The sequence below is a fragment of the Tauraco erythrolophus genome, chromosome 3, assembly GCF_009769465.1.
Source record: "Tauraco erythrolophus isolate bTauEry1 chromosome 3, bTauEry1.pri, whole genome shotgun sequence".
Taxonomy (NCBI): domain Eukaryota; kingdom Metazoa; phylum Chordata; class Aves; order Musophagiformes; family Musophagidae; genus Tauraco; species Tauraco erythrolophus.
The window spans coordinates 105,333,321-105,349,288 of record NC_141467.1 but is presented as its reverse complement, the minus strand read 5'-3'; the positions used below and the strand labels follow the sequence as shown (position 1 = coordinate 105,349,288).

Genomic DNA, 15,968 nt, shown 5'->3' with positions numbered 1-15,968 from the left:
TTCCTCCTTCGCCATTTCCTCCTTCGCCATTTCCTCCTTCGCCATTTCCTCCTTCGCCATTTCCTCCTTCGCCATTTCCTCCTTCGCCATTTCCTCCTTCGCCATTTCCTCCTTCGCCATTTCCTTCTGTTTTGCATATTCCAGCTTTCCTTTCTGCTTCCCTGAGGCTATTTCTTGATAGGGCTTGAGAGCGATGCTGGAGAAGAGAGTTGGTTGAGAGTGTGCCAAGAGTGGGAGGTTGCACCATCGGCATGGCCAGCTGAGCATTACTGTCCCCAGGGCTTTGGTTGGGCAAGTGAAGTGCTGGTGTCATGAGCTTGGAAGGCAAAAATGTGCCAATTTGTGGTGGTGTTGTTGAAATATTTCCCAGGAGAGGTCTGGGCACCTTGGAGCACGCATGCACAGGTGTCTCCAGCACTCCCTGTATTTGTGTTGGAATGGGATTGTTTTGCCAAGCTTAAATGAGGCTGAGAACTGGTTCATGACCACCCCACCCTGATGGCCTCTGGAGCCCTGGTTTGGTGCCAGGTTAAGATGGAGGAGCCCTGAGAGAAGAAAGGAAGAGAAGGCAACTCAGGCTTGGATGCAGGAGAACTTTATTGAGAGAAAAAAGAGTGCAGAGTCAAGAGCATTAAGTGGAAAGGAGCTGGTCTGAGGTGCAAGTAGTGCGACCATCAGCTGAGGTCCCTTGTGTGACATAGATCTTGCCAGATCACCAAGATCTCCCTGGTCCGCAGTCAGAGCAGCACACTGGAGGTCCTTGGTGGTCTTTGGCTTGTGAGAAGGAGTTTGCAGCAGAGAGTAGTTGAGACACTGTTTGCAGGCAGCCCTGGCTGCCCTTCCATGCTTGTTGCTTGGTGCCTTGAGAGGAGGAGGCCATCAGCCAGCCAAAGCGTGGCAGTGCATCCTCAATCCATGATATGGCTGTCAGGGTATGGGTGGCTGGTGTCAGGGGTGGTGGCAATGGCCCTTAGCAGGGGTAGGAGCCCCATCTGCCCCTATAGCAGCCCAGGCCTCCAAAGCCGTAGCTGCCCAGGCCTCCTAAGCCATAGCCATAGCCAAAGCCACCAGAGGACACGGGCACTCCCTGGGCACTGAGGACGTTGCCCACGGCAGCGGATGAGGAGGATCCGACGGCGGTGCTCTGGGGGAAGGAGCTGAGGATGGGTCCTGGCAGGGTGACCACCACGGTGGAAGGCTGGATGACGACGCGGGAGTCCTCGCACTGCCTGACACAGGGCTCGTTGCAGCTGTTAGCCAGCGGGGTGGGTCCGCAGGGGCGGCAGATATCGTTGCAGGCCATGGCCGTGGTGTGGAGGGGCCCTGGAAGAGAGGGTGCTGAGGAAGCGGAGGGACGTGGAGGTGCGAGGGGTGGTGATGCAGGAGGGCGAGGGAGTGGGGAGGCTGGTGTGGGGCTGTGGGGAGCGTGATGGTGGGGGGGTGTCAGGGGTGCTGAGGCTGGGGGCAGAGCGTGCTGGAAGAGACAGGTCAGAAGGGGCAGGAGAAGGAGGGGAAGGGGGTTGAGGCTCACCTTGCTGACGGCGGAGGAGAAGGTGTCAGGAGAAGTGTGTGAGGGACAGAGGTGCTGGGTGGCTTTTATGCTGCTCCCCAGGGGCGGGACAGCCTTTGCACATGGCAGCATCTTGCAGCAAAGAGCTGTTTCATGCCACAGCCATGCCAGCAATGAGGTGGGGTGTGTTTTCCTTACATCATTTCTCTAATTCCATGTCCTCCCCTTCAGGACGTGTCCACTTGTCCTTGACGGCAGCTTTTTAGTGCCAGTGTTAGAGGGCAAAGTCTTTGTGTTGTTGGTGCGTTTCCTGGCAGGCAGAACTCATGACCAAAGCGTAGGAGCGGTCGGGTGTCATCAGTGAGGTCATCCCATGGCACTCGTGTGCTGTGGTTTGCGGGTGCGTTGTGAAGAGGGGGTTCCATTTCCTCGCAGCCCTGGAAGGGTGGTTTGGGCTTCTTCAATGTGTCGAGCGTGAGGCTGGGCTGCCCCTTCCATCGCATTCGCTCCCTCCCTGCCTTGCTCCAAGGTCACTAAGCCTCTCTTTACGCCTGGCCTTTCCCAATGGGTGAGCTCTGGGGGTGTCTTGATGCCCCTCTTGCTTTTAACATAGTAGCTCTGTGTACTGGGTTTTTCTGGCAAGGTTTTGGTTGCACAGGGCCTTGGGAGGCCGTCTTGAAGGGCAAACAAGTCCAGGAACACTGGCCATCACTCAAGAAAGGAATCTTCAAGTCGCAGGAGCAAGTCGTCCCCATGTGCCAGAAGACGTGCCAGCAGGGAAGAAGACTGGCAAGAAGAAGGGACAAAGCCCAACTAGAACTTAACCATGGATTTGAAGGATGGATTATGGCATCGACAGATTGAACACATGTTGGATAAGGAATTGGCTGGATGGTGGCACTGAAAGAGTTGTGGTCAATGGCTCCATGTCCAAGTGGAGACCAATGACAAGTGGCGTTCCAAAGGAGTCGGTGTTGGAACCAGCGCTGTCTTTGTTGGCCACATGGACAGTGGGATCGAGTGCACTCTCAGTAAGTTTGCTGATGACACCAAGCTGTGTGGTGTGGTCAAAGCACTAGAGAGAAGGGATGACATTCAGAGGGACCTTAACGCTGAAGAGGTAGGCCCGTGCCAAACTCATGAAGTTCAACAAGGTCAACTGCAAGGTCCTGCACGTGGGTCGGGGCAATCCCAAACACAAATACAGGCTGTGTGGACAATGGATTGAGAGCAGCCCTAAGGAGAAGGACTTGGGCATGTTGCTTTACAACAAGCTCAGAATGTCAGCCCCCACCATGTCCTGGTGCCCAGTGCCGTTCCTTCCCACCGCTTACTCCTCTTCAACTTCAACAGATTCCTCTCTGCCCCATTCTCCAGCCTCTCTAGCTCACTCTCAATGGTGGCACAACCATCCCGTGCCTCAGCTACTTCTCCACATTTTGCATCATCAGCCAAATTCGTGAGAGGGACTCCATCCCACTGCCCAGGTCATTGATGAGGAGGTTATGCAGTGTCGGCCCCTCAGATCCATGTCCAGAGCTACACCACTTCAGGCTTGCCTCTAACTGGACTTTGGGCAAGACATCACAAGCCTCTGTGTCCAAACCTTCAACCACTTTGTAGTCTACCTCATTCGTTAATTACATGCCCCGTACTTTCTTGTTGTCAATCACAACTTCCCCTTCATAAATTCACACCGACAAATCCCCATCACTTGCTTGTCCTTCATCAGCAGGTTTCTCCTGGGCTTGGCAGTTCTTTCCTGGATGATTTCCTCCATCATCATCCCCATAAATGTGGTCATGCTCAGCAAACTCTCGTTTCCCAAATCATTCATCCTAATCTTCAAGCGAGCTTTTGCCCTTCTGCTCCGCGGGAGGTTTCTGTGATCACATTCTGTGATTCTCTGATCTTAATCTTCTTTTACCTCCCTTCATCTTCCTCAGCAACAAGCACTGATTGCATGAAAAACACCCTACAAAACACTCACCTTGGTGGAGCAGGCCGTGCTGTGAACCCTTCGGCACGCATCCACCATCACCAAGGCCTTGGCTCTGCAGCCCCGTGCCCCATGCTCACCTCCCATACCCTCTGCAGTTCCCAAATCCTCTTTCCACCCATCAAAGACTGTGCAGACAAGTGGCCTCACCCCTCGGCACTCACCCCAAGTAAAGACCCCAAAGGCTCAGAACATTCTCCCTGCTGCTCCCACGTGCCCTCTGACTCTTAACACGCTCACGGGCTCTCCAGAAATGCCCCTGCCCTTTCCAAGTGATCCACATCAAGCGCTGTGTCACACCAGAGGCTGCAAATGTGCCGGCCCCAGCTAAGGGCAGCGCTATGGAAGGGCCAACACGTGTCCGTGAGGAACCCGGTAAGAGTCCTGACTTGGCAGGGCTGGAGAGCTCTGAGCCAGGGCTGCCAGGACAACGTCCTGCTCCGGCAAACAGCCCTCCTCTGCCTGCCGGCACTGCCCGCCCCAGGGAGCGCCCCAACATGGCTACAGCCCAACCAGGCAGCCCCTTTCTCCCAGACACAGCCCCACAGGCAAGAGGGGCACCAAGACACCCCCAGAGCACACCCAGTGGGAAGGGCCAGGGCTAAAGACGGGCCGAGCAAACTCGGAGCACGGTGGGAGGGACTGAACGTGATGGAAGGGGCGGCGCGTCACACCGGGCACAGCTCCAAAGCCCAGACCAGCCTTCCATGGCTGCCAGCAAATGGAACCCCCTCTTCACAGCTCACTGGCAAACCACAGCACAAGAGTTCTGCGGGATGACATCACTGATGACACCCCACATCTCCTACACTTTGGTCACGACTTCTGCCTGCCCTGACACGCGCATCAACACCAAGCCTTTGCCCTCTAATACTCACACTTCAAAGCTGCCGCCAAGGTCAAGCGGGCACGTCCTCAAAATGAGGACATGAAATTGGAGAATTGCGGTGTGGGAAACACACCCCACCTCATTGCTGGCATGGCTGTGGCACCCAACGGCTGCTTCCTGCAAGATGCTGCCATGTGCAAAGGCTGTCCCGCCCCTGGGGAGCAGCATAAAAGCCACCCAGCACCTCTGTCCCTCACACACTTCTCCTGACGCCTTCTCCTCCGCTGTCAGCAAGGTGAGCCTGAACCCCCTTCCCCTTCTTCTCCGTTCCACCTGCCCTGTCTCTTCTACCACCCTCTGCCCTCACCCTCAGCACCTCTGATGCCTCCCCACCACCATGATCCCCACAACCCCACACTAGATCTTCTCACTCCCTTGTACTCCTGAAACACTGTCCCTGGCATCTCCATGCCCTCCGCTTCCTCAGCACCCTCTCTTCCAGGGCCCCTCCACACCACGGCCATGGCCTGCAACGATATCTGCCGCCCCTGCGGACCCACCCCGCTGGCTAACAGCTGCAACGAGCCCTGTGTCAGGCAGTGCGAGGACTCCCGCGTCGTCATCCAGCCTTCCACAGTGGTGGTCACCCTGCCAGGACCCATCCTCAGCTCCTTCCCCCAGAGCACCGCCGTCGGATCCTCCTCATCCGCTGCCGTGGGCAACGTCCTCAGCGCCCAGGGAGTGCCCGTGTCCTCTGGTGGCTTTGGCTATGGCTATGGCTTAGGAGGTCTGGGCAGCTACGGCTTCGGAGGCCTGGGCTACTATAGGGGCAGATGGGGCTCCTACCCCTGCTAAGGGCCATTGCCACCACCCCTGACACCAGCCACCCATACCCTGACAGCCATATCATGGATTGAGGACGCACCGCCACGCTTTGGCTGGCTGATGGCCTCCTCCTCTCAAGGCACCAAGCAACAAGCATGGAAGGGCAGCCAGGGCTGCCTGCAAACAGTGTCTCAACTACCCTCTGCTGCAAACTCCTTCTCACAAGCCAAAGACCACCAAGGACCTCCAGTGTGCTGCTCCGACTGCGGACCAGGGAGATCTTGGTGATCTGGCAAGATCTATGTCACACAAGGGACCTCAGCTGATGGTCGCACTACTTGCACCTCAGACCAGCTCCTTTCGACTTGGTGCTCTTGACTCTGCACTCTTTTTTCTCTCAATAAAGTTCTCCTGCATCCAAGCCTGAGTTGCCTTCTCTTCCTTCCTTCTCTCAGGGCTCCTCCATCTTAACCTGACACCAAACCAGGGCTCCAGAGGCCATCAGGGTGGGCAGGTGATGAACCAGTTCTCAGCCTCATTGAGGCCTGACAAAACCATCCCATCCCAACACAAAACAAGGGAGTGCTGGAGACATCGTGTGCATGCGTGCTCCAAGGTGCCAAGACCTCTCCTGGGAAATATTTCAACAACACCACCACAAATTGGCACATTTTTGCCTTCCAAGCTCATGACACCAGCACTTCACTTGCCCAACCAAAGCCCTGGGGACAGTAACGCTCAGCTGGCCATGCCGATGGTGCAATCTCCCACTGTTGGCACACTCTCAACCAACTCTCTTCTCCAGCATCGCTCTCCAGCCCTATCAAGAAATAGTCTCAGGGAAGCAGAAAGGAAAGCTGGAATATGCAAAACAGAAGGAAAGGAAAGAGGAAATGGGGAAGGAGGAACAATGTGTGATTTCCAAACAGGGGCTCAGCATTGCCTTCTGTGTCCCTATGCCAGAACCTGAAGGACACGAAATCAAAGGGCTCAGCTCCCTTCCCCACCGGGACCATCACTGCCCAGGGCATCTCCCCTGTACTCTGCACAGGCGAAGGCAAAGAAGGAGCCGCACAGACCATCGCATCCCTCCTCCAACGTCCCTCCCGCTCCACCACTCTTCAGCTGCACCAGCCTTTAGGGCTCCCACACATTTCTCCAAAGGAAAAGTTTGCAGCAGGCAGCAAGGGAATCCTGGAGAAAACTCAACACGCTCTTCTGCTCCCTTTCTCTCACACAAATCTCCATGAATCCTCATCTTTAGCCACTCAAGTCAACACCACCTTTGCCTGGACCTTCCTCACTAAGGGTGACTCCATGCACCAGAACAAGGGTGTGCAGGAAACTGCACAGTCACAACGATGCTCAGGCAGGAGCGTGGGCACAAGGGCCCCAGCACAAATCAGCACTGCTCACCTGCCCACCAAACCCCAAACATCCACAAGCTGTCTTTAGGCCGACCACACACCAGCCAGCGACTCATCTGTCCCACTGAACACCTCCAAACAGAGGAGTTGACCTCCAAACAGTTGGTGACCCAAGTGCAGGACCTGACACCTCGCCTTGTTGAACCTCATACAATTGGACTCGACCCATTGAGCCAGCCTGTCCAGATCCCTCTCTAGAGCGTTCCTACCCTCAAGCAGATCAAGCAGACATGTGGAGATGTCTGCAAACTTAGTGCAGTTGAACTCAATCACCTCCTCCAGATCATCCCTCTGGATGGCATCCCTTCCCTCCAGCGTGCCAATCGCACCACACAGCTTGGTGTCATTGGAAACCTTACTGAGGGGTCATTTCTTAAGAAAGATCATGTAGCCCTTTTCCAACCACCCTACTGGCCTCCTGAGCAGTGGTTTTGTACAGGATGAGACTGGAAGAGCCTTGGGAGAAGAAAGGAGAAGAAAGCAACTCACACTGGGCTGCAGTAGATCTTTATTGAGACAAAGAAAAGAGTGAAAATGCAGGAGCGCCAAGTGGAAGGGAGCGGGTCTGAGATGCAAGTAGGGCGACCATCAGCCAGGATTACTTGTGTGTGAGAGATCTTGCCAGAGAACCAAGATATTTGTGCCCCGCAGTTGGGGAAGTGCAGCAGAGATCCCCAGTTCTCTTTAGGTCTTCGGAAACTGGCTGCAGCAGAGAGTAGTGTTAGTAGAAGAAGGGGTGAAGCGATGAAAAAAGGGGGAGAAGAGGAGGAGATCCATGGGCCATGGTTCCAGGCGGTTGGCACAGGCTTGCCCCTTCCCTCCTTGCTTGTTTGTTTGGTGCCTTGAGAGCAGGAGGTGTGGATGGCAGGTCCACGTGCAAGAAATGGCCTGGAGGTGCGTCCTCAATCCATGCCGTGACTTCCAGTGTGTGAGTGGCTGGTGTCAGGGCTGGTGGCAATGGCCCTTAGCAGGGGTAGGAGCCCCATCTGCCCCTATAGTAGCCCAGGCCTCCAAAGCCGTAGCTGCCCAGGCCTCCTAAGCCATAGCCATAGCCATAGCCGAAGCCCCCAGAGGACACGGGCACTCCCTGGGCGCTGAGGACGTTGCCCACGGCAGCGGATGAGGAGGATCCGACGGCGGTGCTCTGGGGGAAGGAGCTGAGGATGGGTCCTGGCAGGGTGACCAGCACGGCGGGAGGCTGGATGACGACGCGGGAGTCCTCGCACTGCCTGACACAGGGCTCGTTGCAGCTGTTAGCCAGCGGGGTGGGTCCCGCAGGGGCGGCAGATATCGTTGCAGGCCATGGCCGTGGTGTGGAGGGGCCCTGGAAGAGAGGGTGCTGAGGAAGCGGAGGGACGTGGAGGTGCGAGGGGTGGTGATGCAGGAGGGCGAGGGAGTGGGGAGGCTGGTGTGGGGCTGTGGGGAGCGTGATGGTGGGGGGGTGTCAGGGGTGCTGAGGCTGGGGGCAGAGCGTGCTGGAAGAGAGAGGCCAGACGGGGCAGAAGAAGAAGGGGAAGGGGGTTCAGGCTCACCTTGTTGACGGCGGAGCAGAAGGTGTCAGGAGAAGTGTGTGAGGGACAGAGGTGCTGGGTGGCTTTTATGCTGCTGCCCCAGGGGCGGGACAGCCTTTGCACATGGCAGCATCTTGCAGCAAAGAGCTGTTTCATGCCACAGCCATGCCAGCAATGAGGTGGGGTGTGTTTTCCTTACATCATTTCTCTAATTCCATGTCCTCCCCTTCAGGACGTGTCAACTTGTCCTTGGTGGCAGCTTTTTAGTGCCAGTGTTAGAGGGCAAAGTCTTTGTGTTGATGGTGCGTTTCCTGGCAGGCAGAACTCATGACCAAAGCGTAGGAGAGGTCGGGTGTCATCAGTGAGGTCATCCCATGGCACTCGTGTGCTGTGGTTTGCGGGTGTGTTGTGAAGAGGGGGTTCCATGTCCTCGCAGCCCTGGCAGGATGGTCTGGGCTTCTTTGATGTGTGGGGCGTGAGGCTGGGCTGCCCCTTCCATCGCATTCGCTCCCTCCCTGCCTTGCTCCAAGGTCACTAAGCCTCTCTTTACGCCTGGCCTTTCCCATTGGGTGAGCTCTGGGGGTTTCTTGGTGTCCCCCTTGCTTTTAACATCGTAGCTCTGTGTACTGGGTTTTTCTGGCAAGGTTTTGGTTGCACAGGGACTTCAGGGATGGCTTCTGTGGGAATATGCCAGGAAGGAGAAGTGGTGGGAAAGCCCTGCATGTTAGGTAGGGTTTTATGGCTGTCTAGAGCTTAATGATGGTGACAATAGGGTAGAGCGTTTGTGGGTGAGAATCAGGGGGAAGCCAACAAGACAAATATCACAGTGGGAGTCTGTTATCGACCACCCAACCGGGATGAAGAGGCAGACGAAATACGGTGTTAGGAGCTGAGAGATGTCCCACAATCTCTAGTCCTTGTCTCATGGGAGACTTCAACTTCCCAGATGTCTGCTGGAAATGTAGTAGAGCAGAGAGGAAACAGTCTAGGAGGTTCCTGGAGAGTGAGGAGGACAACTTCCTAACACAGGTGGTGAGTGAGCCAACTAGAGAAGGTGTCGTGCTTGACCTGTTCTTTGCAAACAGAGAAAGACTTGTGGGTGACGTGATGGTTGGAGAACATCTAGGGCACAGCGATCACAAAATGATGGAGTTTTTGATTCTTGGGGCAGTAAGGAGGGGCTTCATCAGAACCTCTGTCTTTGGCTTCAGGAGAGCAGAGTTTGACCTGTTCAGGAGCCTGGTCACAGAGTGCCTTGGGAGGCCATCTTGAAGGGCAAACAAGTCCAGGAAGACTGACCATAACTCAGGAAAGGAATCTTCAAGTCGCAGGAGCAAGTCGTCCCCATGTGCCAACAGACGTGCCAGCAGGGAAGAAGACTGGCCTGTCTGAACAGAGAGCTTTGGCTGGAACTCAGGAAAAAAGGGAGAGTTTATGAGCTGTGGAAGAAGAGGCCAGTGACTCGGGGGGATTACAAAGATTTGAGGTTCTGCAAAGAGAAAATGAGAATGGACAAAGCCCAGCTTGAACTTAACCATGGATTTGAAGGATGGATTATGGCATCGACAGATTGAACACATGTTGGATAAGGAATTGGCTGGATGGTGGCACTGAAAGAGTTGTGGTCAATGGCTCCATGTCCAAGTGGAGACCAATGACAAGTGGCGTTCCAAAGGAGTCGGTGTTGGAATTGGCGCCGTTTAACCTCTTTGTTGGCCACATAGACAGTGGGATTGAGTGCACTCTCAGTAAGTTTGCTTCTCAGTAAGTTTCTCTTCTTGTCAATCACAACTTCGCCTTCACAAATTCACACCGACAAATCCCCATCACTTGCTTGTCCTTCATCTGCAGGTTTGTCCTGGGCTTGGCAGTGCTTTCCTGGATGATTTCCTACATCACCATCTCCAGAAATGTGGTCATGCTCAGCAAACTCTCGTTTCCCAAATCATTCATCCTAATCTTCAAGTGAGCTTTTGCCCTTCTGCTCCGCGGGAGCTTTCCATGATCACATTCTGTGATTCTGTGATCCTAATCTTCTTCAAGCTAGGAGGTCTATGAGTGCTCTTACAGGCATCAGAACCCACTTCTAGGCACCATGACCCTCACAAGATACTGGAGAGTGGCCTCCCAAGGACATCAGCCAGTTCCCACAGCATTTGTGGCAATGACCCATCAAGCCCTGCGGACCTGCGTACACCCAGACCCCAGACATTCCTTTTTACCTCCCTTCATCTTCCTCAGCAACAAGCACTGATTGCATGAAAAACACCCTACAAAACACTCACCTTGGTGGAGCAGGCTGTGCTGTGAACCCTTCGGCACGCATCCACCATCACCAAGGCCTTGGCTTGAGCCCCGTGCACCATGCTCACCTCCCATACCCTCTGCAGTTCCCAAATCCTCTTTCCACCCATCAAAGACTGTGCAGAGAAGTGGCCTCACCCCTCGGCACTCACCCCAAGTAAAGACCCCAGAGGCTCAGAACATTCTCCCTGCTGCTCCCACGTGCCCTCTGACTCTTAACATGCTCACGGGCTCTCCAGAAATGCCCCTGCCCTTTCCAAGTGATCCACATCAAGCGCTGTGTCACACCAGAGGCTGCAAAAGTGCTGGCCCCAGCTAAGGGCAGCGCTATGGAAGGGCCAACACGTGTCCGTGAGGAACCCGGTAAGAGTCCTGACTTGGCAGGGCTGGAGAGCTCTGAGCCAGGGCTGCCAGGACAACGTCCTGCTCTGGCAAACAGCCCTCCTGTGCCTGCCGGCACTGCCCGCCCCAGGGAGCGCCCCAACATGGCCACAGCCCAACCAGGCAGCCCCTTTCTCCCAGACACAGCCCCACAGGCAAGAGGGGCACCAAGACACCCCCAGAGCACACCCAGTGGGAAGGGCCAGGGCTAAAGACGGGCCGAGCAAACTCGGAGCACGGTGGGAGGGACTGAACGTGATGGAAGGGGCGGCGCGTCACACCGGGCACAGCTCCAAAGCCCAGACCAGCCTTCCACGGCTGCCAGCAAATGGAACCCCCTCTTCACAGCTCACTGGCAAACCACAGCACAAGAGTTCTGCGGGATGACATCACTGATGACACCCCACATCTCCTACACTTTGGTCACGACTTCTGCCTGCCCTGACACGCGCATCAACACCAAGCCTTTGCCCTCTAATACTCACACTTGAAAGCTGCCGCCAAGGACAAGTTGACACGTCCTCAAGGGGAGGAAATGAAATTGGAGAATTGCGGTGTGGGAAACACACCCCACCTCATTGCTGGCATGGCTGTGGCACCCAACAGCTGCTTCCTGCAAGATGCTGCCATGTGCAAAGGCTGTCCCGCCCCTGGGCCAGCAGCATAAAAGCCGGCCCAGCACCTCTGTCCCTCACACACGTCTCCTGACGCCTTCTCCTCCGCTGTCAGCAAGGTGAGCCTGAACCCCCTTTTCCTCCTCCTCCTGCCCTGTCTGATCTCTCTCTTCCAGCACGCTCTGCCCCCAGCCTCAGCACCCCTGACACCCCCCACCATCACGCTCCCCACAGCCCCACACCAGCCTCCCCACTCCCTCGCCCTCCTGCATCACCACCCCTCGCACCTCCACGTCCCTCCGCTTCCTCAGCACCCTCTCTTCCAGGGCCCCTCCACACCACGGCCATGGCCTGCAACGATATCTGCCGCCCCTGCGGACCCACCCCGCTGGCTAACAGCTGCAACGAGCCCTGTGTCAGGCAGTGCGAGGACTCCCGCGTCGTCATCCAGCCTTCCACCGTGGTGGTCACCCTGCCAGGACCCATCCTCAGCTCCTTCCCCCAGAGCACCGCCGTCGGATCCTCCTCATCCGCTGCCGTGGGCAACGTCCTCAGCGCCCAGGGAGTGCCCGTGTCCTCTGGTGGCTTTGGCTATGGCTATGGCTACGGCTTAGGAGGCCTGGGCTACTATAGGGGCAGATGGGGCTCCTACCCCTGCTAAGGGCCATTGCCACCAGCCCTGACACCAGCCACTCACACACTGGAAGTCACGACATGGATTGAGGACGCACCTCCAGGCCATTCCTGGCACGTGGACCTGCCATCCACACCTCCTGCTCTCAAGGCGCCAAACAAGCAAGCAATAAGCAGGGAAGGGGCAAGCCTGTGCCAACCGCTTGGAACCATGGCCCATGGACCTCCTTCTCCCACTTTCTTCTTCGCATCGTCTCTTCTGCTATTTCTACTGCTTTTTGCTGCAACCACTTTCTGAAGACCCCAAGAGAACTGAGGACCTCTGGTGCACTTCTCCCACTGCGGGGCACGAATATCTTGGTTCTCTGGCAAGATCTCTCACACATAAGGGATCCTGGCTGATGGTTGCTCTACTTGCATCTCAGACCAGCTCCCTTCCACTTGGCGCTCCTGTATTTTTACTCTTTTTTACTCTCAATAAAGTTCTGCTGCTGCCCAGCCTGAGTTGTCTTCTCCTCCTTTCTTCTCCCAAGGCTCTTCCAGATTACTATACAAAACCACTGCTCAGGCGGCCATAGAGTGGGTGGAAAAGGGCTACAAGGGCTTTCCTAAGAAATGATCCATCAGTAAGTTTTCCAATGACACCAAGCTGTGTGGTGCAGTTGACACACTGGACGGAAGCGTTGCCATCAAGAGAGTGATCTGAAGGAGACAACTGAGTGCAATCTAAGTAAGTTTGCAGACAAAACCTAGTTGGGCGGAAGTGTTCATCTGCTTGAGGGTAGGAGGGCTCTAGAGAGAGATCTGGACAGCCTGGATTGATGGGTCAAGGCCAATTGTATGTGGCTCAACAAGGCACTTGGGTCACCACAAGCTCCTGCATCGCTGCGGGGTTGGGGAAGATTGGCTGAAAGCTGCCTGGTGGAAACAGGCCTGGGGGTGTTTGTTACCAGTTGGACTTGATGATCTTAAGGGTCTGTTCCAACCTAAAAATTCTATGATTCCACGATTCTATAATCATTCCTTGTGTCTGAGGGAGTTGGTTCCAGAAAGCTCTAACACAGACTCACCAGTGGCCAAATCTGAGCCCAGCTGCGACGGCGGTAGCGCCTCTGTGACAACATATTTAAGAAGGGACAAAACTGCTGCACAGCAGCAGCTGGCAGAGAGGAGGGAGAGTACGTGAGAGAAAGAGTTCTGCAGACACCAAGGTCAGTGAAGAAGGAGGGGCAGGAGATGCTCCAGGCACTGCAGCTGAGATTTCCCTGCAGCTCATAGTGAAGACCGTGGTGAAGCAGGTTGTCCTCCTGCAGCCCCTGGAGGTCTGGAGTGGAGCAGATACCCACGTCGAGCCCCTTGTGGATCCATGCCGGAGCAGGTGGATGCGGCCGAAGGAGGCTCTGACCCCGGGGACTCTCTTGTAGGTGGAATGGGGACCACGCAGCCAGGGGGACAGCGCAACAGGAATCCACACTTGGGTCTGGTGAGGACGGGAGAGCAAGGGGCTTGGTGACCTGGGTACCCGTCAGCAAGGGAGATGAGGACATGGGACCCTGTTTTGATGGCCCTGGTTCCTGGTGTGAGGGAAGTTGGTGTCATGGGCACCGCCAGGCAGTTGGGCTGGGGACAACAGCAAAGGGGGGACCACTACAGGGGATCTGACATGGGTGTCCCGAGCACCCTGCAACACAGGCAGGAAGCGCAGAGTCTGTTGACATTTTTATTGGTTGCATTTTTATTGATTTTTATTGATTTTATTGAACCTCACACAGTTCAAATGTCACAGAATCATTTAGATCAGAAAGGACGCTTCAGATCATTGACTGCAACTGTAAACTCAACACAGACAAGTCCACCACTAAACCATGTCCTTGAGCACTACATCCACACTTGGTTACCATAGCTCCAGGGATTGTCACTCAGCCACTTCCCTGTCCCTCAGCCTATTGCAATGCTTGAAAACCCATTTGGTGAAGAAGTTTTTCCTAAAATCCAATCTAAACTTTCCCTGGTGTAACCGGTGCCCCTTTCCTCATCCTGTTATTTGTTATTTGACCCCCACCTCGCTACAACCTTCTGTCAGGGAGTTTGAGAGAGAAATGACTTATCCTCTGAGCCCCCTTTGCTCCAGGCTGACCGAATCCAGTGGTCTTGCAGTGTGCTGGACAGGCGAGCGGTGCTGGTTTGTGCTGGGGCCCTTGTGCCCACGCTCCTGCCTGAGCATCGTTGTGGCCGTGCAGTTTCCTGCACACCCTCGTTCCTGGTGCATGGAGGCACCCTTAGTGAGGAAGGTCCAGGCAAAGGTGGCGTCAACTTGAGCAGCTAAAGATGGGGATTCATGGAGTTTTCCGTGTGAGACAGGGAGCAGAAGAGCGTGTTGAGTTTTCTCCAGGATTCCCTTGCTGCCTGCTGCAAACTTTTCCTTCGGAGAAATGTGTGGGAGCCCTAAAGGCTGGTGCAGCTGAAGAGTGGTGGAGCGGGAGGGTGGTTGGAGGAGGGACGCGATGCTCTGTGCAGCCCCTTCTTCGCCTTCGCCTGTGCAGAGAACAGGGGAGATGCAGAGATTGCACCATCGGCATGGCCAGCTGAGCGTTACTGTCCCCAGGGCTTTGGTTGGGCAAGTGAAGTGCTGGTGTCATGCGCTTGGAAGGCAAAAATGTGCCAATTTGTGGTGTTGTTGTTGAAATATTTCCCAGGAGAGGTCTTGGCACCTTGGAGCACGCATGCACACGATGTCTCCAGCACTCCCTTTGTTTGTGTTGGGATGGGATGGTTTTGTCAGGCCTCAATGAGGCTAAGAACTGGTTCATCACCAGCCCACCCTGATGGCCTCTGGAGCCCTGGTTTGGTGCAGGTTAAGATGGAGGAGCCCTGAGAGAAGGAAGGAAGAGAAGGCAACTCAGTCTTGGATGCAGGAGAACTTTATTGAGAGAAAATAGAGTGCAGAGGCAAGCGCATTAAGTGGAAAGGAGCTGGTCTGAGGTGCAAGTAGTGCGACCATCAGCTGAGGTCCCTTGTGTGACATAGATCTTGCCAGATCACCAAGATCTCCCTGGTCCGCAGTCGGAGCAGCACACTGGAGGTCCTTGGTGGTCTTTGGCTTGTGAGAAGGAGTTTGCAGCAGAGAGTAGTTGAGACACTGTTTGCAGGCAGCCCTGGCTGCCCTTCCAAGCTTGATTGCTGGGTGCCTTGAGAGGAGGAGGCCATCAGCCAGCCAAAGCCTGGCGGAGCGTTCTCAATCCATGCTGTGACTTCCAGTGTGTGAGTGGCTGGTGTCAGGGCTGGTGGCAATGGCCCTTAGCAGGGGTAGGAGCCCCATCTGCCCCTATAGCAGCCCAGGCCTCCAAAGCCGTAGCTGCCCAGGCCTCCTAAGCCGTAGCCATAGCCATAGCCGAAGCCCCCAGAGGACACGGGCACTCCCTGGGCGCTGAGGACGTTGCCCACGGCAGCGGATGAGGAGGATCCGACGGCGGTGCTCTGGGGGAAGGAGCTGAGGATGGGTCCTGGCAGGGTGACCAGCACGGCGGGAGGCTGGATGACGACGCGGGAGTCCTCGCACTGCCTGACACAGGGCTCGTTGCAGCTGTTAGCCAGCGGGGTGGGTCCGCAGGGGCGGCAGATATCGTTGCAGGCCATGGCCGTGGTGTGGAGGGGCCCTGGAAGAGAGGGTGCTGAGGAAGCGGAGGGACGTGGAGGTGCGAGGGGTGGTGATGCAGGAGGGCGAGGGAGTGGGGAGGCTGGTATGGGGCTGTGGGGAGCGTGATGGTGGGGGAGTGTCAGGGGTGCTGAGGCTGGGGGCAGAGCGTGCTGGAAGAGAGAGGTCAGAAGGGGCAGGAGAAGGAGGGGAAGGGGCTTCAGGCTCACCTTGCTGACGGCAGAGGAGAAGGCGTCAGGAGAAGTGTGTGAGGGACAGAGGTGCTGGGTGGCTTTTATGC

General features: G+C 55.8%; 4 protein-coding genes across 4 annotated transcripts; 2 read left to right on the top strand and 2 right to left on the bottom strand.

Moving 5' to 3' along the window:
• Positions 1-970: 970 nt before the first annotated feature.
• On the bottom strand, positions 971-1,303 carry LOC147529122 (feather keratin-like). Its single transcript, XM_086609646.1, has one exon. It carries the CDS (start codon positions 1,301-1,303, stop codon positions 971-973), a length of 333 nt encoding a protein of 110 aa, XP_086465772.1.
• A 3,557-nt stretch (positions 1,304-4,860) lies between these two features.
• Positions 4,861-5,193, top strand: LOC147529121 (feather keratin 1-like). Its single transcript, XM_086609645.1, has one exon. It carries the CDS (start codon positions 4,861-4,863, stop codon positions 5,191-5,193), a length of 333 nt encoding a protein of 110 aa, XP_086465771.1.
• A 6,553-nt stretch (positions 5,194-11,746) lies between these two features.
• Positions 11,747-12,061, top strand: LOC147529120 (feather keratin-like). The gene has a single exon (XM_086609644.1). The coding sequence runs from the start codon at positions 11,747-11,749 to the stop codon at positions 12,059-12,061; it is 315 nt and encodes a 104-aa protein (XP_086465770.1).
• A 3,269-nt stretch (positions 12,062-15,330) lies between these two features.
• Positions 15,331-15,669, bottom strand: LOC147529119 (feather keratin 1-like). Its single transcript, XM_086609643.1, has one exon. It carries the CDS (start codon positions 15,667-15,669, stop codon positions 15,331-15,333), a length of 339 nt encoding a protein of 112 aa, XP_086465769.1.
• Positions 15,670-15,968: the final 299 nt, after the last annotated feature.

Coding starts and splice junctions, on each gene's coding strand:
- LOC147529122 (XM_086609646.1), bottom strand. CDS start 1,303: ATGGCCTGCAACGATATCTGCCGCCCCTGCGGACCCACCCCGCTGGCT.
- LOC147529121 (XM_086609645.1), top strand. CDS start 4,861: ATGGCCTGCAACGATATCTGCCGCCCCTGCGGACCCACCCCGCTGGCT.
- LOC147529120 (XM_086609644.1), top strand. CDS start 11,747: ATGGCCTGCAACGATATCTGCCGCCCCTGCGGACCCACCCCGCTGGCT.
- LOC147529119 (XM_086609643.1), bottom strand. CDS start 15,669: ATGGCCTGCAACGATATCTGCCGCCCCTGCGGACCCACCCCGCTGGCT.